A 23653-nucleotide genomic window follows, 5' to 3' on the forward strand; every position below is an offset into this window, starting at 1 on the left:
AACAAACTAATAGCACAATCAGTGTATGACTGAAGTTTCCATCAGCTTCATCTGAACTTTATTTAGGCTTTCACAGAATAAGCTATACATGATGATTCTAATACTTCTTATGTTTGATGATAAACACAGTTTGACATATTCAACATCACAATCCATAGTATGAATGAATAATGTAGCGTGTAACACTTCTCCTGAAACTAATATCTTGTGTAAAGCGAACAGACCCATGGAAAACATTCTCCGGATCTGTAATGAAGCTTTTGGAGTATAAATGTGTAAAATGCTATGATTGTTCTGAAACTTGAGCAGTAGGAAACATTATAGTTGTGCAAAATCTTCAGACCCTGTTGCAAACAGACGTGGTTACTGAGCAGCTGATGATTTGATGGCTTATATGATAATCGGTGGCTTGTAGTTACTGCATATTCGATATATCACTGTGCATTTACATTTCCTTCCTCTTGTTTTCCAGAACCTGTTCCTTCAATCTATGAGACCAATATTAACACACATGTGCAAACGTAAACGCACATGTACAAACGACCATTGACAAACAACTGGATTCCGTGCAGAAAATGCATACAAAGTACACTCAGACTTTAGGTAGAGACACACACACACGCACATACACGTTTGCATGCACAAAGGCACGCACATGCAACCTTGTACACATGCAAATACTTGTGTTTTTACTCCTCGTTTTCTGTGCAGAGCTATACACCAACATTTAATTCGGAACAAACAACTACGCTATCAAATGGCAAAAAGTCTGTGTCAAGACACCGCAGAAGGATATGAGCCAGTAATCCTCCAACATCTTCTCTTAAACTTCTTTTGTAACGGATTCCCTCCTCGAAATAACACACTGTACAGAAGACTTTCTGTCCTCAATGACCACAAATGATTTCCAGTGCCTTTCTTTTTTAGTTTCATCTCACAATAGGAAATAAAGGTACAAAGATTTAATGCTATCCATTGTCTTTACATCACGCACAGCGGCTGTTGAGGAAATCCATCCGCCGCTTCTCACAAAACACAAATGAAGAACAGATTGTGATTAAAATCGGACTGGAACAAAATACATCACAGACCAGAGGAGACCCCTTCATTCATTATCAGGCTTCCAGCTTGAATGCTGCATTTGAATCACAGGAATATGTTCTCAGTTCAAGACGTGACATAGTGCCGGGTTCATTACACGAACCACGTCGAACCGCAATCCTCAACGAGTCCAACAGTGATCCCTCACGGTGGAATGAAACTCAACAAGTCTTTCTGGACACACCGCTAAGACACCAGTATCTTCCAGATAATGTTCATCTATTCAAAAAGCTCAGAAGCTTTTTGCGTTGCAGCAATTCTCCAGTTCTCTTTGCATCGTCTACAATGCATAGCAGCATTAATCCATCCCTTCATCACTTTGACCTTTTGTCTATTGGCTGGTGCCGCTGGGTGAGGCATTGTCTCTGTTTTTTCTCTCGGGCCCCATCCAGCAGGCGATGGAGTTTAGCTGACAGAGCTGGTTGTGATGCTGGGAGCAGTGGTGGTCCTGCTCTGGCCTTTTCGCCTCTTCCCTCCTCCTCCTCCTCCTCCTCCTCCCCCTCCTCCCCCTCCTCCTCCTCCTCCTCCTCCTCCTCCTCCTCCTCCTCCTCCTCCTCCTCCTACACGGCTTCCTCGTCCGCGTGCGTTCTCCCTCTCCCTCCTGTTTGGATCATCTTGTCGGTCTCCCTTACTCTTCCTCTCTGAAATGCCAATACATAGAAAATATTATTTACAGTACATACCATTTCTCAAATAAACTCCAGTGAGATATCTGTCATCATCGGATGTTGTACGTAGAAGCGCCTCCGCTTGGCTAAACAAAATTAAAAACATGGATTCCTGAGGGATGAGAGGGGATGATAACGGATGTTGCAGGATTTGTGGTTGTGTGGTTTTTATTACAGGCAAAACAAGCATAAACCTTGCAAATCCAGCCCAATATTATTCATAAATGCCATCACAGTGCTATGTTTAGCCACGCTGACAGGATAAGTACAGCAGCGACCCGTGTGCCACAAGAGATCGACAAATGATAATCAAACCCAATAGGATAAATTAATACATCTAAACATTTGGAAGCCAATTGTTTGTAGCCAGGTTAATTATCGGTTCACCACTGTGGACTGAAATACCTCAAAACTGTTGGATAAACTGCCATGAATTTTTGCACCGACATTCTGGGCTGTATCCTAATAATTTTGGTGATCCCCTGATTTGTCCTGTTGCTCTACCATCAGTTCCACATTCCTGTTTTTTAGTGAAATATCTTCGCATTTATTGGATGGATTGCCTGGAAAGTTGTTACAGACTGTTCCCCTCCAGGATTAATTGTATTGTGTTTCCAATACTTTAATTTATGACCAAATACCTGAGACACTAATGACATTCCCTTCAGCTTCAGCTGTACTTTGTGTTTACTGCTAATTGGAAAATTGCATCGTGCTGAACATAGACTGTATATAGATGGACGACGCATCTCCACTTCCTCCCACTGTACAAAAGTGAAGCCAAAATATCCCGGATACGGGAGCTGCTATCTTGAGTTTTTGATGTAATATGGAGCCAGAGTCTGTGCAGTAGTGATCGGGGGTCTGGAGCCGCGGTATCGAGGTCCCGCCAACACACCCGCCCTAGCCAATCACGAGCTGAGCAGGGCCGCAGCTTGCTCGTGTGAGCCACCTAGCTTCTACGTTACGTTAACCACGGCAGCTGTTTAGCTAGAAAGACGCACAACTAACCATAATATCTCTATAAATACATTTATGATCAAATCTGCACATGTTTTATTACCCAGACGTGACAGTTATGGAAAGGTGAAGTTACATCTCCTCTCTCATACAATTCCCGAGCCTTCGGCTGTGCGACTACTTCCCTCAGAGCTGTCAATCACAGCTGCCAATCATGACGTCTCACCCCCTGTTTATAGCATCAATTAACTAATTGAAACCAAACTTATCAGAAAAATTTAAATTAACTTAACACTTACATCAGCGTGATAAGAACTACTGAAAATGACAGAAACCATGACATGTACTTAGACTTTTTAATTTGGCCCATGTCCCACCCACTAACATGGAGGGGGCGGGATTTATGAGCTATACTGCAGCCAGCCACCAGGGGGCGATGAAGATGTTTTGGCTTCACTTTTGGGGAGCTGTCATGTCATCCACCTTTATGTAAAGTCTAAGGTGCTGACATGCCAAATTAATATAATTTTCCATGTTAAACATGTTCATTATTATTATTTTAATTTCTATGTCAACAGCTACTCACTTCTTTGTCCTACTAGACAGACACATACTATATGACTCCCTCCATCTCCTCTCTGCCGGTACTCTTGCGCTAGGATCCACACCTGTCACACGTTTAAGAGTATAATTGCTCTCTAAATACCAACATCCATCACGGTGTGGTTAATGTCCATACGTAACCCATTCAGGAGGGGAAAGAGCTTCCGCTGCTGATTTTAAAATGAAGCACACAGACTGTAAGAGCACTCACGACACTCAAGTGACTCAATTTTCTGTCACATAAATCACTTAAAAGGACCCAATAATGGCCCGTAAGGACCTGAAGAGCTGTGGCAAAGTGGAAATGGACATTGTGTCTGCTGTCAGACGGCTATTGTTTAGGCAGCACTCGAAAAAGTATTCAGTTTTGTATATGTGAGGGAGTGTAGTTGCGCTGGAGGATGTTTGTTATGAACTTGTGCGTTGAGAGTCTCTGCACATCCTGGAAACTGAGTGAACACGTGCCAACGGCTGGACAGTGTTCACTACGCAGTTGACAAGAGCAGGGCTTATGGCGCCACCATGTTTGTCTACTGCTGTTCAGTAATAACTGACGGTCTGTGTTTATTTCTCTACCAGTATTTTGAAACTTGTCGTACAAACAGTTATGATTCCTCGGTTTAAGCGCAGAGTAGAAAAACAAAAAGTCCAAAGGTACAATGATCTCAAATTTCAACCAAAACGTGTTTATACATAGCCAGTGAAAATCATTTGAGGGTGATGGAGTAGATTCAGTGTAGCTGAATGTGGACAGACACAATGACTTTACTGTCAAATGAAAACCAAGGCTCAGTCCCACACAGGAGTGCACAAACAGGAATTACTTTTTCAAGGGCCATTAGTTCCAAAATCATGCAAACAATACTGGTGACGTCATTTGGTGAGTTGACTCAAATCATACAAGAAGGTTTTATGTTCGGCATGTTCAGCAGTTATGTGTTGTCTTGAATTAAAGCAGCAGTAAGTAGAATTGGAGCAAATATGATTCAAAAAAGTTATTTTATAAAACGGTCACTATATGGATATAGTAGTATTTCACAGGAGGAAAACAACCAATCAGAGCCGAGCTGGAACCTGCTGTCTCTGAATAGCTGTCAATCACTTGCAAACTCCGATCAGACGGTCAAACTAGGCAACGCTGATTAAATATGAATCAATATTCTGTTACTGTAATGCCTATTTCTCACTTAAAATGTTTTCAGAAACATCTTGTAGTGTACCATTTAGCTGTAAAATGAGAGTTTGCTCCGGCTGGTGGGCGGTGCTTGGTATTTCCTCAACTGAGGATGTTTCTGGAAACATTTGAGGCGAGAAATAGGCATTACAGTAACAGAATATTGATTCATATATGATCAGCGCTGCCTAGTTTGACAGTTTGATCGGAGTTTGTGAGTGATTTACAGCTGCCTCCGTTGAATGAACAGCCAATAGGAACGCTCTCCCTCTGAAATGACCTGTGATTGGTCAAAGTCTCCCATCACAGGCTATATTTTTTTAGCCATGAGGAGGTGCAGAAGTCTAGTTATCTCTCAGAACACTTGAATTACAATATGCTGAAAGGTTATTATGAAGTTTTTGCCCAATGATTGCCAAAAATATTCTGCCTACTGCAGGTTTAATAAACCTATTTTCGAGATTTTAAGGCCACCATTCAAACAAGCACTTAATATTAAGCTGTAATAGTTTCAATTTCTATCAATGAGGCACAATGAACGAGAGTGAAGCATGAGTAAAGAGTCCTCACACACACTCTGCAGCGTCTGAGCTGATGTGCTCACTGTATAAGGACTTAATTACTCCTTTAACAAATCACTAATGGAGCCAAGAGAGGGGGACTCCATCGGTTTATGACAGCCCTGATTGTACCTCCTCTCCATCCAAGCTAAACAATTTTGCCTGACAAATGCAATAACACATCCAGAAAACTCTGTTTTCGCGTGAGACCCTTTCGTGGAGCTTCAGGAAAAGGGGGAAAAAATTTGCAGCCAAATCAACAGAAAGCGTGAGTTCTGCAGACCACTAAATCACTAATGTTATACAACGTCTGCCCCCTGTGTTTTATATAGCCAGCCTGCCAGCCAACTCTCCCACAGATGAATCCACAGCTGCACTCTTTTTTTTTTTTTTTCTTCTTGTTACGGAGTGGGTTTACCCACATGAACTGGTTCACCGGAGTCATGGTACCATCACCCATGAATTACCTCACAGAGGAACATTCATCCCTGAGCATTCTGGTACTATGTGTCTTATTTTCATACAAAAGTGGCAGAATAGAGGAAAAACAGGACTAACAAATCTCCTTAGCATCAACAGTTTCACAATCCACAAAGCTTCTATGACTCATCACTCCTCACATGTCATCCTTGCCTTTTTCTGATATGACCCACCTTTGTTTAGAAGTTTAGAAGTCTTTTCAAAGGGCAGTTTATAATATTTCACTGTTAATTATTCGTCTGAATCCAAGGCCAACATTCTTTCCAGGATGCAGGCGTCAGACAGAGTAAATTTGCCTCTCATTTCTCAAATTGCTCTGTCACAGCCTGTCCGACGAAGATCTCGCTCACCCACTGAGCAATTACAAGCCACGCCAGCCTCCTTCCCTCTAGACGTGACCACAGATCTATATGGGACGATGTCAGATCACGTTCTATTCTTCAGACCTCACATATATAGGAAGATGGTGCTTGAATATGCAAGCCTTTCCTACATGTTTACTCACATATATCCAGGCATACCATCTGTTACATGTTGCAACATCTGTACAGTTGCCAACACTGTGCAAATATAGTTGCGTAATGTGGCTGCTGTGCCCGAAATCCCCTAAGCGTGCCACCGTCCAATAAAGGCTCTAAATACCGCTCGTTAACAATTCTCTCAGTCCTTGTAAATGACTGTAGGTTTACAACTTTGGGTAAAATTGGCACATTATGCAAAATAGATTAGTATATGGTGACATTAGAGACATTTTCATTAGCAAGAAAACAAACCCTACAGCTTCAATAAACACTGTTAAAACAACAACTCTCCCTCTTATTTCTGCGTTTCGTAAGGTTTATCATCCCAGCATCACTACGGGGAAATATTTCCTCACTACTAAGTACAACATGTTTGAAAGCAAATTGTTTTTGTAGCTCTTTTCATCCAATAAACTCTGGACCACTTGCCCAGATCTGTCATTTATTAGCTGTGATTGAGGCCAAGAGCGCCTAATAAGCTGTTATGAAATTCAATGATGGCCATTGACTGGTGAGAATGACTGTTAACCTGCTGGAGAGCAAGCTGCTGTGTGGATGATAAGAGCCCAAGCAAACATGTCACGGCCGTGTAAACCTCACGCTTCAATGGTCGTCTGAACAAATAGCTCTTTCGAGCTCTGATCCCTGTCCAGCTTCGCACTGTATAATGCCCGCCCTTCATCTGCTTGGCTCGTAGATGGTGTTTATTGTTTACATGCTGAGAAGTCAGGAGATTCTGTATCCTTCTGTGAGCGCAGCCAAACCAAACCCAATCAACATACTGCGGGTCACAGACACGAACGCAGGCCTACGGATGTTGAGTAATGGCTCCATCGATCAGTCATCATAGTGACCGGTGGAGGCATTTTATGAAGTACATGGACTTTATTGCTTGTTCATCTGTAATGTGAGTGTCACCTGATTTTATTAGTTGTACTTTTAATGCGTTCTCATCCCGACTCGTCATATACGCTTTGTCAGACCCCTCGACATCACTCTTTTCAGTCGCAGTGCTTAATGTTGATAAGTAAAGAAAAACACTTCAGGTTCAGGCAATAAAACCGCTATTAGGTTTAGGAAAAAACAACTGTTTGTACTGTGGAAATGATTGTAACGTGACACACGGGACACGAACAGCAGTCTTGTGAATGAAACACTTTTGTTTGTTGGACCCATTCACCTCCCCTCCTGCTCGTCCGGTGCGTCTCTTTCTGCTCATAACGCTACAGCACCACACTCCCGTTGCACTTTCCCTGAGCAGATTGGTTTCTATTGTAGTTAATGGAAAGGCCCGGTGCATCTCAAACCGACACTAAAGTGTGCCTAAAGCGTCGGTATTTGACGCCCTTGGAATGAGAACGGGCTGGTACATTTTAATTAGAAGTCCTTACTACATGCCATTCCCTCTTCAATGTATCTGTTTTCTGCACTATACTGTACAGTACGTGTATTTGCGTTTACCTCTCACACAGGGCGTCTTGGTCACGACGCACTTCCTCCTCTCTGTCTGTGGAACGCAGGTCTGTGAGGGCACAAAGGCCGGGGAGGTGTCTGGGCTGGGGACTTGCAGAAGGGGCACGCGAACCCGAGACTGCGAGCCTTTCTTAAATCCACATGTTTTGTTCTTCTTCGTACAGGAACCCCATTGGCTCCACTCGCCCAGTTCGCACTCTGCAGGACGCTGACCTGGGTGAAAAAAATGTGTGAGTGAATGCTCCACAGCTCCAACATCTCACATTTGTTTCACAGCCCTCACGTCTGCTTTTCACAGCTCAGCAGTTTTAGCTCAGAATAATGGCTTTAAGTAATTTCCAAATCTGAAAGCAATTTGATTTCTTCTGTTTTTTGACCTGATAAGGACAGATTGAGAGGACTGCTATGAACCTGAAAATGTACCAAAGCAGATGGCTATTAAGCATACAGCGCTCACAACAAAGGCTAGTTTTTATGGTTTTGTTTATCTATACTCTTACTTATAATATTCTAATTATTCTCAACGACAACAAAATGAAAAGATCAAGAACAGAAAGGAAAGATCAAGAGTTCACTTCCACTTTTCCAGGCCAGAAAATAGAACATAGACAGCTGCTCGGGTGAAGTGATTATAAAGATTGAGTCAACATGTGACTCCCACCTGTGAGCTGCTTCAGTAAGTGAAAGACCCTGAAATAATATGTTGTGGTTCATTACAGGGACAGTGTGTAGGATTTGGTGGCATCTATCAGTGAGATTGCAGATTGCAACCAACTGAATACCCCTCAGCTCAACCCTCCCTTTCCAAGCCTGTCGGAGAACTACGGAAGCCTTCAGGTAACGTAGAAACGTAAAAGGCTCTCTCTACAGCCATTGTTTGTCCATTCTGGGCTACTGTAAACATATGGAGGAGCAACATGGGGGACTCCTTGAAGATGACCCGCTCCCTATGTAGATATGAAGGGCTCATTCTTAGGCCCTGTCTACACATATACAGATATTTTTAAAAACGGATACTTGAAAAATGTAACAGTCACAGGACGCCAAGGCAGGGAACACATTAAACATGTTGAGGCCGAATGGTGATTGAATGTGCTTTTGGGTGATTGAAGGAGAGGTTTGGAGCTACGAACATAAACCTGAATGACCTCCCTTTCGTCATTTATGCATGTAAAAAGACGCAGAGTGATGACATCATCATGCAGTTTGACCAGGAATCCCAGCCCCCCCCACCAACAATAACTGTTATCCAACCGACTGTAGTGAAGCTGAAGGAAAGGGAGTGCGAAGGGTGGTAACAAAATTCCTTGACCCTTAACTTGTGGTCTCACTTGTGGTGACATGTAAATATTAGCGAGTGTTTGGAGTCATTTTTACGTTTGAGTGTGGACAGAGATATTTTGTAAAAAGAGTGTGTATAAGTGTTATGGACAGATTTTTTTTTTTTAAACGGAGGGGAAAATATCCATTTTTAAAATATCTATATACAGTATGTGTAGACAAGGCCTCAGCTAACAAAAACAGTGATTCTCAGTTTCAGATGATTATACACTAATGAAAACATAGTTATGAATATTATATTTAATTTCTGCTAATAGATCCCCCAAAAATGTTACACACTGTTCCTTTAAGAGATGCTGTGGCTAAAGTTTTGAAATTGGTAAACAGTTAAAAGGTCAAAGGTCACTCACCGACACACTCCATGGTCTCATTGGCGGTGCGCTGGCCTGGAGGGCAGCTGACATAACATCGCCCACTGTGTGAATACAAGCCCTCCTTACATTTTGTGCAAAAATTGCGATTGAAACACGCTTCACAATTGTCTATTTTACATTCTGAAAGACAAAAAGAGAGGATCAAATGAAAGGAGCAAATCAGTTTAAGTCACATTGTGTCTGCTGATGCTGATGTGTTTACTTTTAGCTTCAGATTCTTTATCTTCTAGAGAATGAACACAGGAAATATCTCTATGCTTTTTAATGGAAATATTCATTTCTGGCTGAAAAACAGCAAATGGTTCTCTAGAGACAGGACAAGAGGAACTTTTGTTTGAGTTCCTCCGAGAGATTTATTAGTGATTAAACAACACAGGGTCTATTTAGGGGGAGTCACACTCTTCTCTTAAAAACACATGCACCACAGGCCTTGAATGAGCACAGCCAGGAGTGTATTACTTCAGTGGGTTTCTCAAGAGTTTCTTCACACCTCAGACTCATTAAAATCTCCGGTCAAAGAAACAACATTTCGAAATTTGGATAGTTACAAGCACAGCAGGGTAAAAACCTTAAAAGACCCCAAAACGCTTTAGTCTCAAATTGAAAGGCACATCTTTATTCTCATGAAAAACAGTAGAGAAAGTTGGAAATCTGCAAATTCCTGTCAATATTTCTATATGGGAATTGTACTCAGACCTAGACTGTATTCATGTGTACTAAACTTACAGTAACAATGTCTACTCTGCAGCTGGTTCGATGCCAAGGTCAGAAATGACATAACAAGCTCCTGCCTCCTGCTCCCAATTACTATTTTTAAGCCCTTGACAGCTAAATTTGACAGTACTGACGTTTGTAGCCCATAATGTAAGACAAATGTTGCTAACAAGACATTTTGGGATGACATGTATAAAGTCAGATGATAGGATAATAACCCAGGTTAGCCACTGAGGGCCTCCAAAAAGAATTTTCCCTCTCTGCAACAAACCAGGACGGTGGAAGAATGCTGTAACACATCGCATTTGTTGCAAATGATCCAATATTTTGATAAAAGTGCAAAAATGTCCAACAATAATAATAATTCAAAATGTGTCATCTGCACTGATGCATCAAACTCGCAAGGAAAATAAGATAAATGTCTCAATATAATTAATTTATATGAATAAGATACTGATTATGTTGTCTATCTCTCAGTGTACGGGCTGTAAAACACAGGGCTCAAACAAGAAAGTACAGTACCATCATTATAGTGTGACAGCTGGAGCACAAAATTACAGCTCCTATTTTCGAAATCTCTAAATCTGAAATATTACATCACCATAACCAGAGAGTTTTATCTACTTTGGGGCAGAGATGGGGACTCGAGTCGAGAGAAAGACCACATTAACCAGGCTTTTAAAGGTTCTCTATTCAATATCCAGAGGATTATTATAGCATCAAACAACTATTTGCTATGTAAAGATATAGAGGAGTAATGTCTGAGTAGAGAATGAAGTCACTCTCCCTCGGTGTGTGTTGTAATCCGAGCTTCTCTGTGCTTTGTTGACATAGCCGGACCGGCCGTGCATGCTTTTTAGTGCATGTTCGTGCATGTGCGTGTGCCTGAACTGGTTAGCTCACAGCCTCTGCTCTGCACTGAGCTCATAGAGCGGTTACAGCTGATAACGCCGTCCCGACCAATGGCGCCGCCACAGAAGCGTAACACCCACCCTCCGGTTCCCCCCCAGGAAAACACGGTTAACTCTGTCAGCACTGTTGCCGTTGTTTTCACTGTTAGTGCTGTTAGGACCGCTAGCTGCGAGCCACCAGCTCAGCCGTCGCAATGTTGGAGGCAATAGAAATGCTCTGAATTTTTGATTTATCATCTTTAACGTCGGCTACAGGACGGTTACAGGTTTATTATTGACCACATAACGTTACAAGCTTATTAGGTTACCATTACACTGGGTTTGAGAGGCTACAGGGATGTGTACATTTACAGTAAGCTGTCATTAGTTGGAGACAATACCTGAAATGGTACTGAGTACCGGTACTACTGAGTCGTGGTTACACCCGTGAGATACAGCTGAGACACCTGCATAGATTAAAATGAGATCTCTGCATGTTGCTGCTGATGCGCCGTTATTAGCTAGCTGCAGTACAAATGACTCTGAGGCATTGCAATAGCCTATTTAAAGTGATTATATAGCAGTGATGATAATACAGAAGCCTACATGCTTTGACTTCCTTAGCTATTGCTATACAGTGCTCTGTGCAGACCAGATGGCATGCATCAAGATGAACGCTCATTACAACCATAAGAGACTTTGACTTGGACTTGTAAAAAATGACTTGTGAGCATATCTGCTTTGTGGTTATGTGATCCTGAGAGAAAATATGATTTAGCACATCTGACAGGTATTATGTGATGCAGGAATAGGCAGTCAAGAAAAAACATCTTTAAAGAGAAGAATAACCTGCATTTTTCTTCCCGTAGCAGAAAATCACAACAGGCTGGTAGACATGGTAGCTGCCCACTAAAAACCTACAACTAACTTGAAGCCATGAATATCATTAAGGTTTGATCATTTGAGTTAATCAAAGTTTTACTGTGCAAAGAAAGATCATTTTAGATCTGCTCACAATCAAATAAACCTGTAGAGAATATACAGACTGTTTAATGCAGTTAGTAAGGGTGTATCAGAATGAAATATGTGTAAAAGTGAAAGCATAACAAACAGATTGAGACTTGGCATGAGCTTTGCACACGAGGTCCAAATAAAAAAAACACAGACATCCTCTCAAAAACAGACAAACAACAATGCATTTGAGATGTTTTCGTTGGGATTTTGTTCCGATCCTGTTTTCTGCCCACACGCAAGGGGAAACAGACTGAGGTGCTGGCACTCCTCGGCTAAAAGTACGGGACCGGTGCCACCAGAACCAACTAAGAAAGTTTATTACTGTGTAAACGTGTCCACCCTTTCACCCAACTTCTAAATGAGCCAAACCTACCTAAAAATTCTAATGACTTTCCTCCAATTCAGCAAATACTTTGCACTATTTGGTAGCTATTTCTGTGCCCTTTTCCACATGGATAAGTAGCAGCAACAGAAGGATTTCATTAAGTGGTCATTCTTTATTCGCTCACAAGCAGTGAAAAATAGTAGCACATATTGGTTAAAAAGAGGAGGCAGCATGAGAATAAAGGGTGTGGTAAATGGTAGGATTTCTGTATTCATATTTTAGGTCTTTGTTAAACACACAAAGTGGTGTGGAAATATACAAATAAGATACACAAGACTAGCAGGGTATCCCTCTACTCCTCCAAATACCCCCATATTGTACACAAACAGGAGATGATGAGCCAAAGACAAACAGATCGTTTACACTTCTGCGGGCTTGATTCAACATCAGCTGTGTGGATTTTTACAGAGTGGGCTGTTGCCAGCGAGTTAGCTTCGACCCTGTGTGTATTTGGAAGTTTACAGATGTGAATGGTCAAAAGTTTACAACACAAAGCAAGAACTCACGGGTGCATCTGTTGTTGCCTTCTGGGTTCCTCATGCCAAAGTATCCCACGGGGCAGGAGGCGAGGCACACGCCTATCTGACGGATGTCATTGCGCTCCAGGAAGATGAAGAGCTTGGGCCTGCATTTAATGCAGCCGTTATACTCAGAGCATCTTTCACAGCCTTTGGGGCAAGATGGTGGCAACTCAGTACTAACTGTGGAAACATAATAAACAGACAGAAAGGTGCAGTCAAGTTAAAGGACCAGTGTGTAACAATTAGGCAGAAATGGAGTATAGTATTTATAAGTAGGTTTTCTTTAGTGTATAATCACCTGAAAATAAGAGTCATTGTGTTTTTGTTACCTCAGAATGAGCCATTTATATCTACATAGGGAGAGGGTCCCCTCTCCACGGAGTCTGCCATGTTTCAATAGTAGCCCAGAATGGACAAACCAAACACTTTTCCTGTTTTGGTCGGAGTCGATAACGTTACTCACTCCTATCGCCGCCGCTCTCTCTCTCTTGCTTCACAATTCACTTCCCTCCTACACACACACTCTAAGCACTCTACTCTTAAAACAACCGGCTCTAGAGAGGGCCATTTGGGTTTTCGGGTCGGTCACCGCAGAAATTCTACATGCTTGGCACACGGAAGTTTGTTGTAATCTGCAACCTCACCGCTTAGATACCACCAGATCTGTTCCTTTAAAGGAATACTTCACTCCCCCAAATTTGTATATCAATTACTCAGCCCGTTTTACCATGAATTCTTGAAGAAAACTTTGTTTTTCTCGCATGCCTCCAAGGTGAACGGAGAATACAAAAACGGAGTAAATCCTTGATGGATTGAAGTAAATTGGGGCCGCGTTTAACTACAGCAAAACTATATCAAAACATCCGTTTACAAACTCCCACACAATTCGTGCAGTATAATCCAAGTCTCATTTATCCAGTTGTATGCTCACTACTTCCCAAACACATGCATTTTTGCTAAAACCTTACAACAATTCTGCATGAACAGTCTCACGCTTGCACTCGTAAATTAAAAATGTATGAGTAGCGGTGGGGGTGAAGTATTCCATTTAAAGGAGCAGTGTGTAACATTAATGGGGATCTATTGGCAGAAGTGGAATATAATATTAATAAGTATGGTTGTTTTTTGTGTAATAACCTGAAAATACGAATCATTGTGTTTTTGTTACCCTAGAATGAGCCGTTTATATCTACATACAGAGCGGGTCCTCTTCACGGAGCCGGACACCATGTTTCTACAGTAGCCCAGAACGGACAAACCAAACCTGCAACCTCACCACTAGATACCGCCAGATCCTACACACTGCACCTTTAAGGTAGGAAACAGAACAGCATGGTGTACTATCAAATTATTACAAATTATTTCCAGTCATAAATTTTAACAAGGAAATAAAAAGGGCACTTGTCAACATTCTGCTTAGTAGAACATCAGGGAACTTTAATATTTTGCTGGCATCTCCACAGATCCAGCCATAAACCTGCCAGCGCTTTATCACTTCAACAAGCACGGGTTAATGCTCGCAGCTTAATCTAACCGGGGGCCAGGCCAAACATCTTTGTTTGAACAGTTACTCACTGTTTACTTCAAACTGCTTGCCGGAGATCCTTAACAGATTTTCATTTGGAGAAACCGGGGTAATTGGGGCTGACAGCCGAGCAAGAGCCAGTCAAAATCAGGCAACTGACATCACACATGGCCTCTAGTGGGGTCAGTCAGAAATGATCTGGGCATCAGAAACCGCAATAGTGATGGACATAGCCAAGAGTCAAACAGTACGTATCCCCCTGTTCTAACTCTGCAGAAGCATTTACTTCACGTCTTTGTAATTCCAGACTCAGACATTAGTCAGATCCCCTCATCTTCCGAAAAGGCACAACCGGTGTATCACCGGTTATGATACATGCAAGGAATCTAAATCATTTCTAGGAAAAAAAAGTGTGTCAAAGTGCACATCCTTTTTCTAGGAGTCATTCAGAGACAAAACCACAGTCAACGGAGTTGATTTACATTCCTGTACTGTATCAGCTCTAAATATACGTACTCTCACACAGCCATCCATCTGCCGTCCTGCCTCCCAGAGATAAGTCGGACGGTAAAAGCGTTAAAAGGGTTCTCCCATGAACAGATTACACCATGCGTGTGAGTCACGGTAACCTCAAATGCAGCAATTACAGCCAGGTCCTGTTGCTCGCTATCACAAATGTAAAAAAAAAAAAAGAAGCTAATAATGGCCCTAGGGAGTCATCTTCAACCACAGCAGAGGGGAGTGTTGGAATCAGAGAATGTGGTGTTGTAAACTGTTTGTGACACATGGTGGATTGAAAAAGAGAGAGTCTGTGCTGTCTGGAGCTGCTCTCCTCTCTGATGGTTTCAGTTTGATCTCTGCGTGAAGTCATTCAGAGAGAGAAATCTGATGACATTAACCCATTTGTGCCCAAAGACTATATTTAGTACGGCCACAACATTTGTTCTGATTGGGTAAAAGTCTTGAAATTTGGTATGGACATAGATTGGGCAAGTCAGTACAACATCAAGATCCTATGACAATCCCACTTTTATTTATAATCAAAGAAAAAAATTAGGAAAAACACTAACATTGTGTTTATCAAATATTTTCCATATAATTTGTTTTACAGTGCATATGTGTGCATATCTTTGATATTCAACTTGTTATGAGTTCATAGATACCAAATACTTAATTGTGCTGAATTTAGTTTCTGAAATACAGCCATTTTCTTAGCATACTATGTCTAGTATTTGGGCACATGGAACTACTGTTTTTTCCTAAAATATAATGGAGTCTATTGCAAAAAAACGGTACACTCATGTGCCCAAAGACTAGATATAGTTTGATGAGAAAAACTCCCTTTTCAGCCAAATGGTTTGACCGATTTTGAAAATGTATTCACATTTGTGCTCAGACAAGCAAATTTAAAATCAGTTTGCAGGCACAAAAGGGTTAAATAAGTAAAAGCTGTAAATCAGAGGTGTAAAATTAAATTGCAGACCACTTCCATATCCGAAGGGGAAAAGCCTCAGCTGATCGTTACGCTCATGTATATGGCGAGTGACCCAAATCTTTCTGTCCTCATTACAATGGCACATGACAAACTTGCAACAGCATTTAAGGTCACTGCATAGACATGTGACTGTAAAAAAAATGTTCCATTTCTATGACATAAACGACTTCCCAGTGAGTGTGATTTTAATAAAACCACATCTGCTACTGTGGCCAGTCGTGGTATTATATGAATTCTGAGTTCACAGCGGCTGGGGTGAGCTTGGCATTGCCTGAAAGCTCCTTGTGTGTAAAGGAAGAATTATTTCAAAGCTGACAGTAACACGGGCGCTGAGGCTCTAAGGCCAGAGATATACTGCGAGTCGGGCTGAGCACCATCTTTGTGGTTGCATGAGGTCAGAAAAATGCTTACAACAACACCGGCAGCACGGTCCAATTCAGAGCTTAGAGCTGTCAGGTACTCATTCCATTATGTGCCCGCGGAGCCTGACACAAAACGAGTGATGGCTTTGAGGGCGAATCCATCAAAACCCCCTCTATAAACAATCTTAATACCTATAAATGTCCTACATAAACTAAGAGGCATAATCTTAAAAAGAGGGAGAAAGACGAGCCATTCGGGGGAAACACTGAACCTAACATAACCGGTCCAGGAAAAACAAATAGGAATGATGAGGGAAATAAACAAAATGTTATCTCTACTTTGCTTGTTAAATGTTTACAAAGCATCCACCAGTGTGACTCAGACCGCAGCCACGAAAGGCAGCAGTGCCAAAGAAGAATAGATCAAAACAAACTGAGATACTCACCCCGTCTCTGCCTTCTCGCCTTGGAGAGCTTGAGAGCATCGCTGTGACCCATGGAGCTGAGGAAGACCATTGCCAGCGCCACCAGTCCCAGCTGCATAGTCCCTGTTGCCTTCGCGGCCACGCAGGGTCCCCCCCTGCGACCAGATGGATCAGGTGGGGGGGCCCCCTTCCTCTGTGGGACAGGTGGATCCCTCTGCTGCTGGGACAGATGATCCCTCCTCCTCCTCTCTCCTGTGGTGCTGCTCTCTTCTCTTCTGGATCTTTCACTCTAGTGGCTGCTGCTTCCGCGAGTCTGTGTAGTGGAGGGCGATGCTGCGGTTGCAAGTTCAAACAAGCTCCAGGCACAACAAGCCATCACGCTGGTGGTAGTACTGGCAAAGGGAGTAGACAGCGCAGGGTTGTAGGACGGAGGGGGGATTGTCTGGAGGATGAAGAGGAGGAGTGAATGGAGAGGAGATTGCTGTACTTCTGGTGGTTCAACCCATGGGGTGGGCTGGAAGCTGGGAACCCGCTGTTCGAAGAGGGTTTTCCTCTCAGTGAGTGCCTGAGATCACAAGCATGTGTCTTATTAAAGATGCTCTGAGGAGGCACTAAAATACAGGCGTGCAGATTGAAAAAAGATGGATGCAGGATCTTGACTATGTGTCAGAACACGTCTGCTTTTACCAGGACCTGCTGAGAAAAAAAGAGGCAGAGAAGACAAACACATGGATAACAGATTTAGGAGAAGGATTGTTACAGCCAGGTAGATAAAAAAGGAATACTTTGACCTTTTGGGTAATACTTCTGGCTGAGGGTTAGATGAGATGTCTGATACCTCTGTCATGCCAAATATAAAGCTATGCAGTCAGCAGCTCATTAGCTTAGTTTAGCATGGAGACTGGAAACAGGGGATCAGTCCAATAGTAATAGAATAATGTCAGTGTGCTATCAACACATTTAAAAAACAGCGACATTCATGTGTAACCCAATGCAACAAGGATATATTGTTTGGCATAAACTGCATTCATTCCAGTATCTTCAAGTATCAGAAATCTCTGTACTCTGAAGAACTAAACTAAAAAACCACAAACACTTCGGAGTCATGGCATTTCAGAGCTGTATTTGGACTCGGTTGATGAATTGAGCGTGTTTATTCTTTGAGAATACAGTGAAGTCAACGCTCTCTGAGAAATGCAACACACACTGGGACTGAAGGCCTTTGTCATAATTTGGTACTGCGATCGTTTTTAGATAGTGTCATGCGCTGCCTGTATTTACAGCTCTTGTGTGAAGAGGACACACAGAACATGTGAGGATCTGAGCAATGGGAGGTCCTCCCTCGCAGCTCAATAAAGAAAAATAAGACCATATTTGGCTGTTGAGTTGGTTGTGGCTCTGAATCACACTAAGGACAATGCCATTTGGTGCGACTGAACATTCCAGCAAGCGATATTACATTATTTGTTAAAGTATAATCAAAAGGGACATTTCATATTTCACTATTTTCCTTTTAACTGGACTGACCCAAAATAATTTGAGCATCCACAATGGAGGTTATGCTTGACTCCGGATATAACATACAATCTTTAAAATGATATTTAAAAAATCAAATCCATTTTTAATATAATTTCTAACTGATACAAAGTGGTACAAATAAGTCCAGATTGATTTCCAGTCCATGTTTTAATGACGAGACATCTTGTCTTATGAGAAGCTATACTCTATTTCAGCACTGAAATGGAGGAAAACAGAGTCCCTAAGCATAAAACTTTCTTATTATTGTTACAATAATGGCAGAACAATAATTGCTTTACACCTAACAGACAACAAAGTCTCACAGCAGTTTGTGAAATAGTCACAAATTTGAATTTATTTGACTTGTGTACATAGACACAAATTTCCCTTTTTTTTGTGACGCTCAGCATGACTTTCAACAACGTATTTTTCATGCGCTTTCCTATGAAAGTCCAGCAACACGTGTCAATTTCTGCTCCAGTATTTTCAAAATAAACTTACTTAGTTAGGTTTAGGAAAAGATCGACTTTGTTAGGCAACAAAACTACTTAAGTATGGAATTTATGTGACAAAAATGACTTAGTTAGGTTTAGGAAAAGATCCAGTTTGGGTTAAAATAACTCCAAAAGTGCTGTAAGTTCAGAAATTACGTGACAATTAAATAAACTTTGATTGTGATTTTGCACGGGGTACAAACACCGGCCTCCTGGGCAAAAGTCACGTGTTTTTTGACCCACCAATCCACCCCGACCTCTTCCATACATGGCATTCGCTGCTCTTTATACTTCTAGGTTCACAATAACGTGGATTACATACAAATTGATTTTGTGCTGACCATCACGAAAAAACAAATTGAAATTCGTGTCTCTGTACACAAATCAATATATTCAAATTTGTGACTATTTAATGAACTGCTTTATGACTGGGCTGGAACAGAGGACGGCGATATGTGTCTCCTCTCCTAATTGGGAAACAGGTCAGACTCTCTTACCCAGCAGTAGGTTTATCTACTTCTTAACACTTAATGACTCGCAATGTCACCGACACCTCTCGGCTAAAGTCATATTTACAGGAATGAGCCAAAAGAGTGGTGCAAGCGGCCAGCCTTCGGCAGCACCTGTTACTTGAGAGAGTGATGATTAGCGAATGGGACACGCTAAGTCTCTGGAATACGCAGAACATAACCTTTCCAGTACTGAGTAACTCAAGACATGTGCCAGAGACTCTTTCATAACCCAGCACTCCCACGACTCGGTGCAACCTGCCAGAAGCACACCTCAGCCCCGTCCATATCTGCTCTCACACTCCACGGAGATAAGAGACGGGATCGGGCTGTTAGCTCACTGAGAAAACTGATTGTTGCACTCTTAGCCCATCTACATTGCGAGACCCGCTTTTAACAAGTCATCTCACCAGGCATCTGTGGAGCTACCGTGGCACCTGTATATGGTTTGAAAGTTCTCCGTCTCTGCTCCCTCATCCATTAAACCGTGTGCCTCCTCTCACCATCAGCCACATTCAGCTGAGCTCAATGAAACTAAGCCCCGCTCATCAAATAGTCAGGAGATTAAATTGCCTCCTTTGTAAGTCCTATGTTTGATCTATCAATTATTCAAGCACTGAAAGGGAGCTCCCACACTGGGAATTTATTGAACTCGAGAAGGTGCCACAACTCTGAGCTCAGAGTTACAAATGCAACCTGTCGATGAACTTTCTGCCTGTGGCTGGACCCGTTGACTTTTTGGCACATGTAGGGAAAACAGTACCTGCATTTGTAACTTGCAACAAGAGGCACAGGAAGCAAAGAAAGGATAAAAAAAGGCAAACATTTCAGACATTTTATTGTGAGTTAATAAGTCCTAATGGCTTTTTCCTCCCATTGCAAATGTTGGAGCCAACATTTCCCTGCAACATGTGGCCCCATACTAACTTCAAAACACTCTTGTTTTCAAAATGTTTCTTTTATATAATGGCATCTGCTACATGGACTCCAAAAGTAGAGTTCTGGCTTTTAAATAAGCACATTTTCCCCCCAAATTTGGCACCCCGTCATGTGTGCCGCGAGCAACAGGAATTTATGGGTGATTTCACCACGTCATAGTGACCAATCAGGTTCAATTTATTTTGTTATTCATAAAATCCCTGATTTGTACATCCGAGCCATGAATGATAGCCAACATAGCTCACGATGAAAAACAGAGAGATGAAGAGATGATGTAACAGAAAAGAGGGAATAGGTAAATGAAGTGTTGACTGAGGCTAAAAACGTAGTCTTCATCACCGTTATGCTCTCAACACCTTTTAATCTAGATGATAAGTAGCCTGTCCATATCGCTCTGCAGATTGTGGAGAAACACCTGGCTGCACCAACAACAGAAGCCTCAACCATTTTGGTAATCACTTCCAGTTCTCTCAGGCTCTGGAGCTTAAAAAGTTCAGGCAGTGAGAGGAAAAATGTGCAGCAGTTAAAAAACACTCAGGGAAGAGAAGAGCATCCACTCAAACCACCACCAGACTCCCTCTCTTTTTGAGTTTTCATGTCAGACTAAAGCCCGCTCAGCTCCAGCAGTCACAGTGCTGATCTTGAACAGCTCAGTTGAGCACAGTTCAGCTCTGCCTCGGAGGCGGCTTGCACACCATGCTGGATTACAGCTGTTTGCATTGCACCGCTCCTCAGGGAGAAGGGAAACAGAGTGTAGATCTCCACCTGTCCCCAATCCAGCATCTCTACTGTCACCTCACGGTCCTGCTGTTTTTCTAAATCTCTCCCTGCCTGTCACTTTAAGATGGGGAGGCTGGCATTTATGTAGCTCCAGAGGATGACAGGGAGCATGCATGCATGTGTGTGTGTGTGTGTGTGTGTGTTTGGATGGATGTAAACTATATCCCGCTCTAAAGATCAGTTTAGTCATTAGAAAGAAATATGATGTGCCAAAAGTAATTATCAGTATTATTACTAGGGGTGAAAGAAAATATCGAATATTGCAATATTATGTTTTGCAATACTATATCGATTCTCAAAAACAGTGTATCGATTTTTAGTTAAAAGTTTACATGCAAAGATTAACTCTGTCAATACTTTATTTCATTTGCAAAGAGATGTGTCATCTCAGTGTATGTACCCTCTCAAAGTAGTGCTGTGATGTTGTATTTTACTGGGACTGTGATAAATGCAAATCCCACTGTTCTAATTGCTTAAAAAAATAAACCTTTTTTACTCTGATTTTGTGAATATGGCAGTGTATTCTGACAGTTTTCATAAAATTAGATTACAAATATTACTTACAGTATCACAATATATCACAATATACTGAATCGTAACCCCTGTATCATGATTCATGATCGTCATGATTTTTGCCAAAACACAGCCCTAATTATTACACTTGTTTTGTTAAATATTGGGTAAGTTTGAAAATGTATTTGGGGGAAAAAGTTACATCAGCCCCTTATGATGGATAAAAATGGGGCACTTTGAGTCTTCAGTTTAAATTCTCCAACAGATTGCAAAACAACATGCATAACAAATAAAAACTTTAATAGTTAGGCTATAAAAATAATAATAACGACAATAATGCTTAATTATATTAAAACGAACGCTTTCTATTTGTTTATGGTACAATAACTTTTACACAAATTCTACATTCGTTATAATAAAGTTTAACCCCAGAATAGCTTATTTATTCAGAAGAAATTGCGAGCCAAAAGCCTTGAATCAGATAATCCTAAATAGTAAAATGTGAAATAAGAATGAACTCACCTGTACAGAGGGGTCTCCGGATAATGCTGTTCATTGAACGGTCGGGACTCAATTTCCTTTTTTATAAGGGGAAAATCCGTTACTTGTTTGGTCACAAAGAACTCCTCCTACAGGATACCCCCATGCAACTTTTTCTCTGTCATCATTTAAAAAAGACACATGATTTCATTTCTTTCACATCTGTCTGTCAAAATGTTCAACTTCCCAGCAGGCTGCAGTGTAGAGGATGAGTGCACAAGACAGAAAAAAAAAATGTGCAAAAATAAATTCCTCCAGTAAAAAGATTATATGCATAAAAAAATATATGTATTCCGATGATGAAATTAATCACTCAGACTTTTTTTATTTCGTCTTCTTCAGTCATGACGCGCGTTTTTTGCACTGAAGCTCCGGCGAGTTGCGCTTTTTTAAATCCACTTTGGAGCGTCGAACTGCATCCAACTCAGACAAGTAGTCACACAGCCGTGATATTTGCATCCAAACCCCAGCACTGCCAGCGGGCATTTACAGGCCCCACCCCTCCAATTCTCACTGAGAGATGAAAAACCTGCGGTGGACTTGTGCAAGTGTTGCTTGCTTATAATGTGATTTGATAAAGATTGTTCTTTCTCTATACTGGGCCTTTTCATCCTGGAGAGGAAACTTAGATAGAACACAAATAACATAAAGTAAAGTCACTTCAAATGGATGCATTAAAATCTCATTATTTCATGCCACATATAAAACATATAAATGACCTTCAGCACCTGCAAGTGACTTTCATTTCACCAGTTTCATCCCATGTTGATCCTGCAACTATAGAAGCTTCTGACTTTTGATTTTCCAACAAAGCAAAAACCAGATCAGGGCCAACATTTATTTAATTTATAAACCTTTATTTAACCAGGTCCAAGTCCCATTGAGCTTGAAAATGACTAATCCTGTGCAGGAAAGATGCACAATCAAAGCATGTTTGAAATTAAAACATAACAATGTATAAAATACAATATAGTTTAAGAACAAAAAGATACAATTAGGTTATTCTGAAACATTATTATTATATCAGTGGTTCATAAATTAGTTTTTTGAAGTCTACTACAGCCTTTAACTACATTTTAGGAACCAATACAATTATTCAGCATAATATCCTTGGACATGTTGTAAGTGTTAGATAACTGTAGGTTTCTCTCAGCATAACTCTGAAATGGAAAAAAATTAGTGCTGTCAATCAATTAAAATATCTTATTGCGATTAATCGCATGATTGTCCATAGTTAATCGCGAGTAATGGCAAATTCATCGCACATTTTTTTTTGTTCAAAAGGGAGATTTGTCATGTATTTAATACTCTTAACAACATGGGAGTAGGCAAGTATGTGTGCTTTATGCAATTATATGTATATAGTTATTACTGGAAATCCATTAACAACACAAAACAATGATACATATTTTCCAGAAACCCTCACAGGTACTGAATTTAGCATAAAAAATTTGCATAAATAAAAAAATTGCTAAATTTTGCATTTAAACTGAAGCCCAACAGGCAACAACAGCTGTCAGTGTGCAGACTTGACTATGACTTGCCTCAAGCTGCATGTGATTATCATAAAGTGGGCATGTCTGTAAAGGGCAGACTCATGGGTACCCAGAGAACACATTTTCATTAAGATATCTTGAGGTCGGAGGTCAAGGGACCCCTGCTAAAATGGCTGTGCCAGTTTTTCCTCGCCAAAATTTAGCGCAAGTTTGGAGCATTATTTAATCTCCTTCGCGACGAGCTAGTATGACATGGTTGGTACCAATGGATTCCTTAG

General features: G+C 41.3%; 1 protein-coding gene and 1 long non-coding RNA gene across 3 annotated transcripts in view; one reads left to right on the forward strand and one right to left on the reverse strand.

Annotated features, from left to right (window-relative positions):
• Positions 1 to 23653, forward strand: part of LOC141778691 (uncharacterized) — a 43630-nt gene that overhangs the window by 14734 nt on the left and 5243 nt on the right. The window contains exons 2-3 of the long non-coding RNA XR_012596118.1: positions 7705 to 7770; positions 13953 to 14094. This is a non-coding gene — a long non-coding RNA (uncharacterized LOC141778691). The remainder of the gene's footprint in view (positions 1 to 7704; positions 7771 to 13952; positions 14095 to 23653) is intronic.
• Positions 42 to 22351, reverse strand: rspo1 (R-spondin 1). Of its 2 annotated transcripts, none has more exons than XM_074653089.1 (6): positions 21862 to 22351; positions 16608 to 17279; positions 12765 to 12959; positions 9232 to 9375; positions 7529 to 7753; positions 42 to 1742 (listed from the first exon to the last, which is right to left on the reverse strand). In XM_074653089.1, exons 2-6 carry the CDS (start codon positions 16702 to 16704, stop codon positions 1507 to 1509), a joined length of 897 nt encoding a protein of 298 aa, XP_074509190.1. In that variant the 5' UTR covers positions 16705 to 17279; positions 21862 to 22351; the 3' UTR covers positions 42 to 1506. The 2 variants fall into 2 exon arrangements, with proteins under 2 accessions (XP_074509190.1, XP_074509189.1); XM_074653088.1 differs by having other exon boundaries at positions 16608 to 17282.

The sequence above is a fragment of the Sebastes fasciatus genome, chromosome 12, assembly GCF_043250625.1.
Source record: "Sebastes fasciatus isolate fSebFas1 chromosome 12, fSebFas1.pri, whole genome shotgun sequence".
Lineage (NCBI taxonomy): Eukaryota > Metazoa > Chordata > Actinopteri > Perciformes > Sebastidae > Sebastes > Sebastes fasciatus.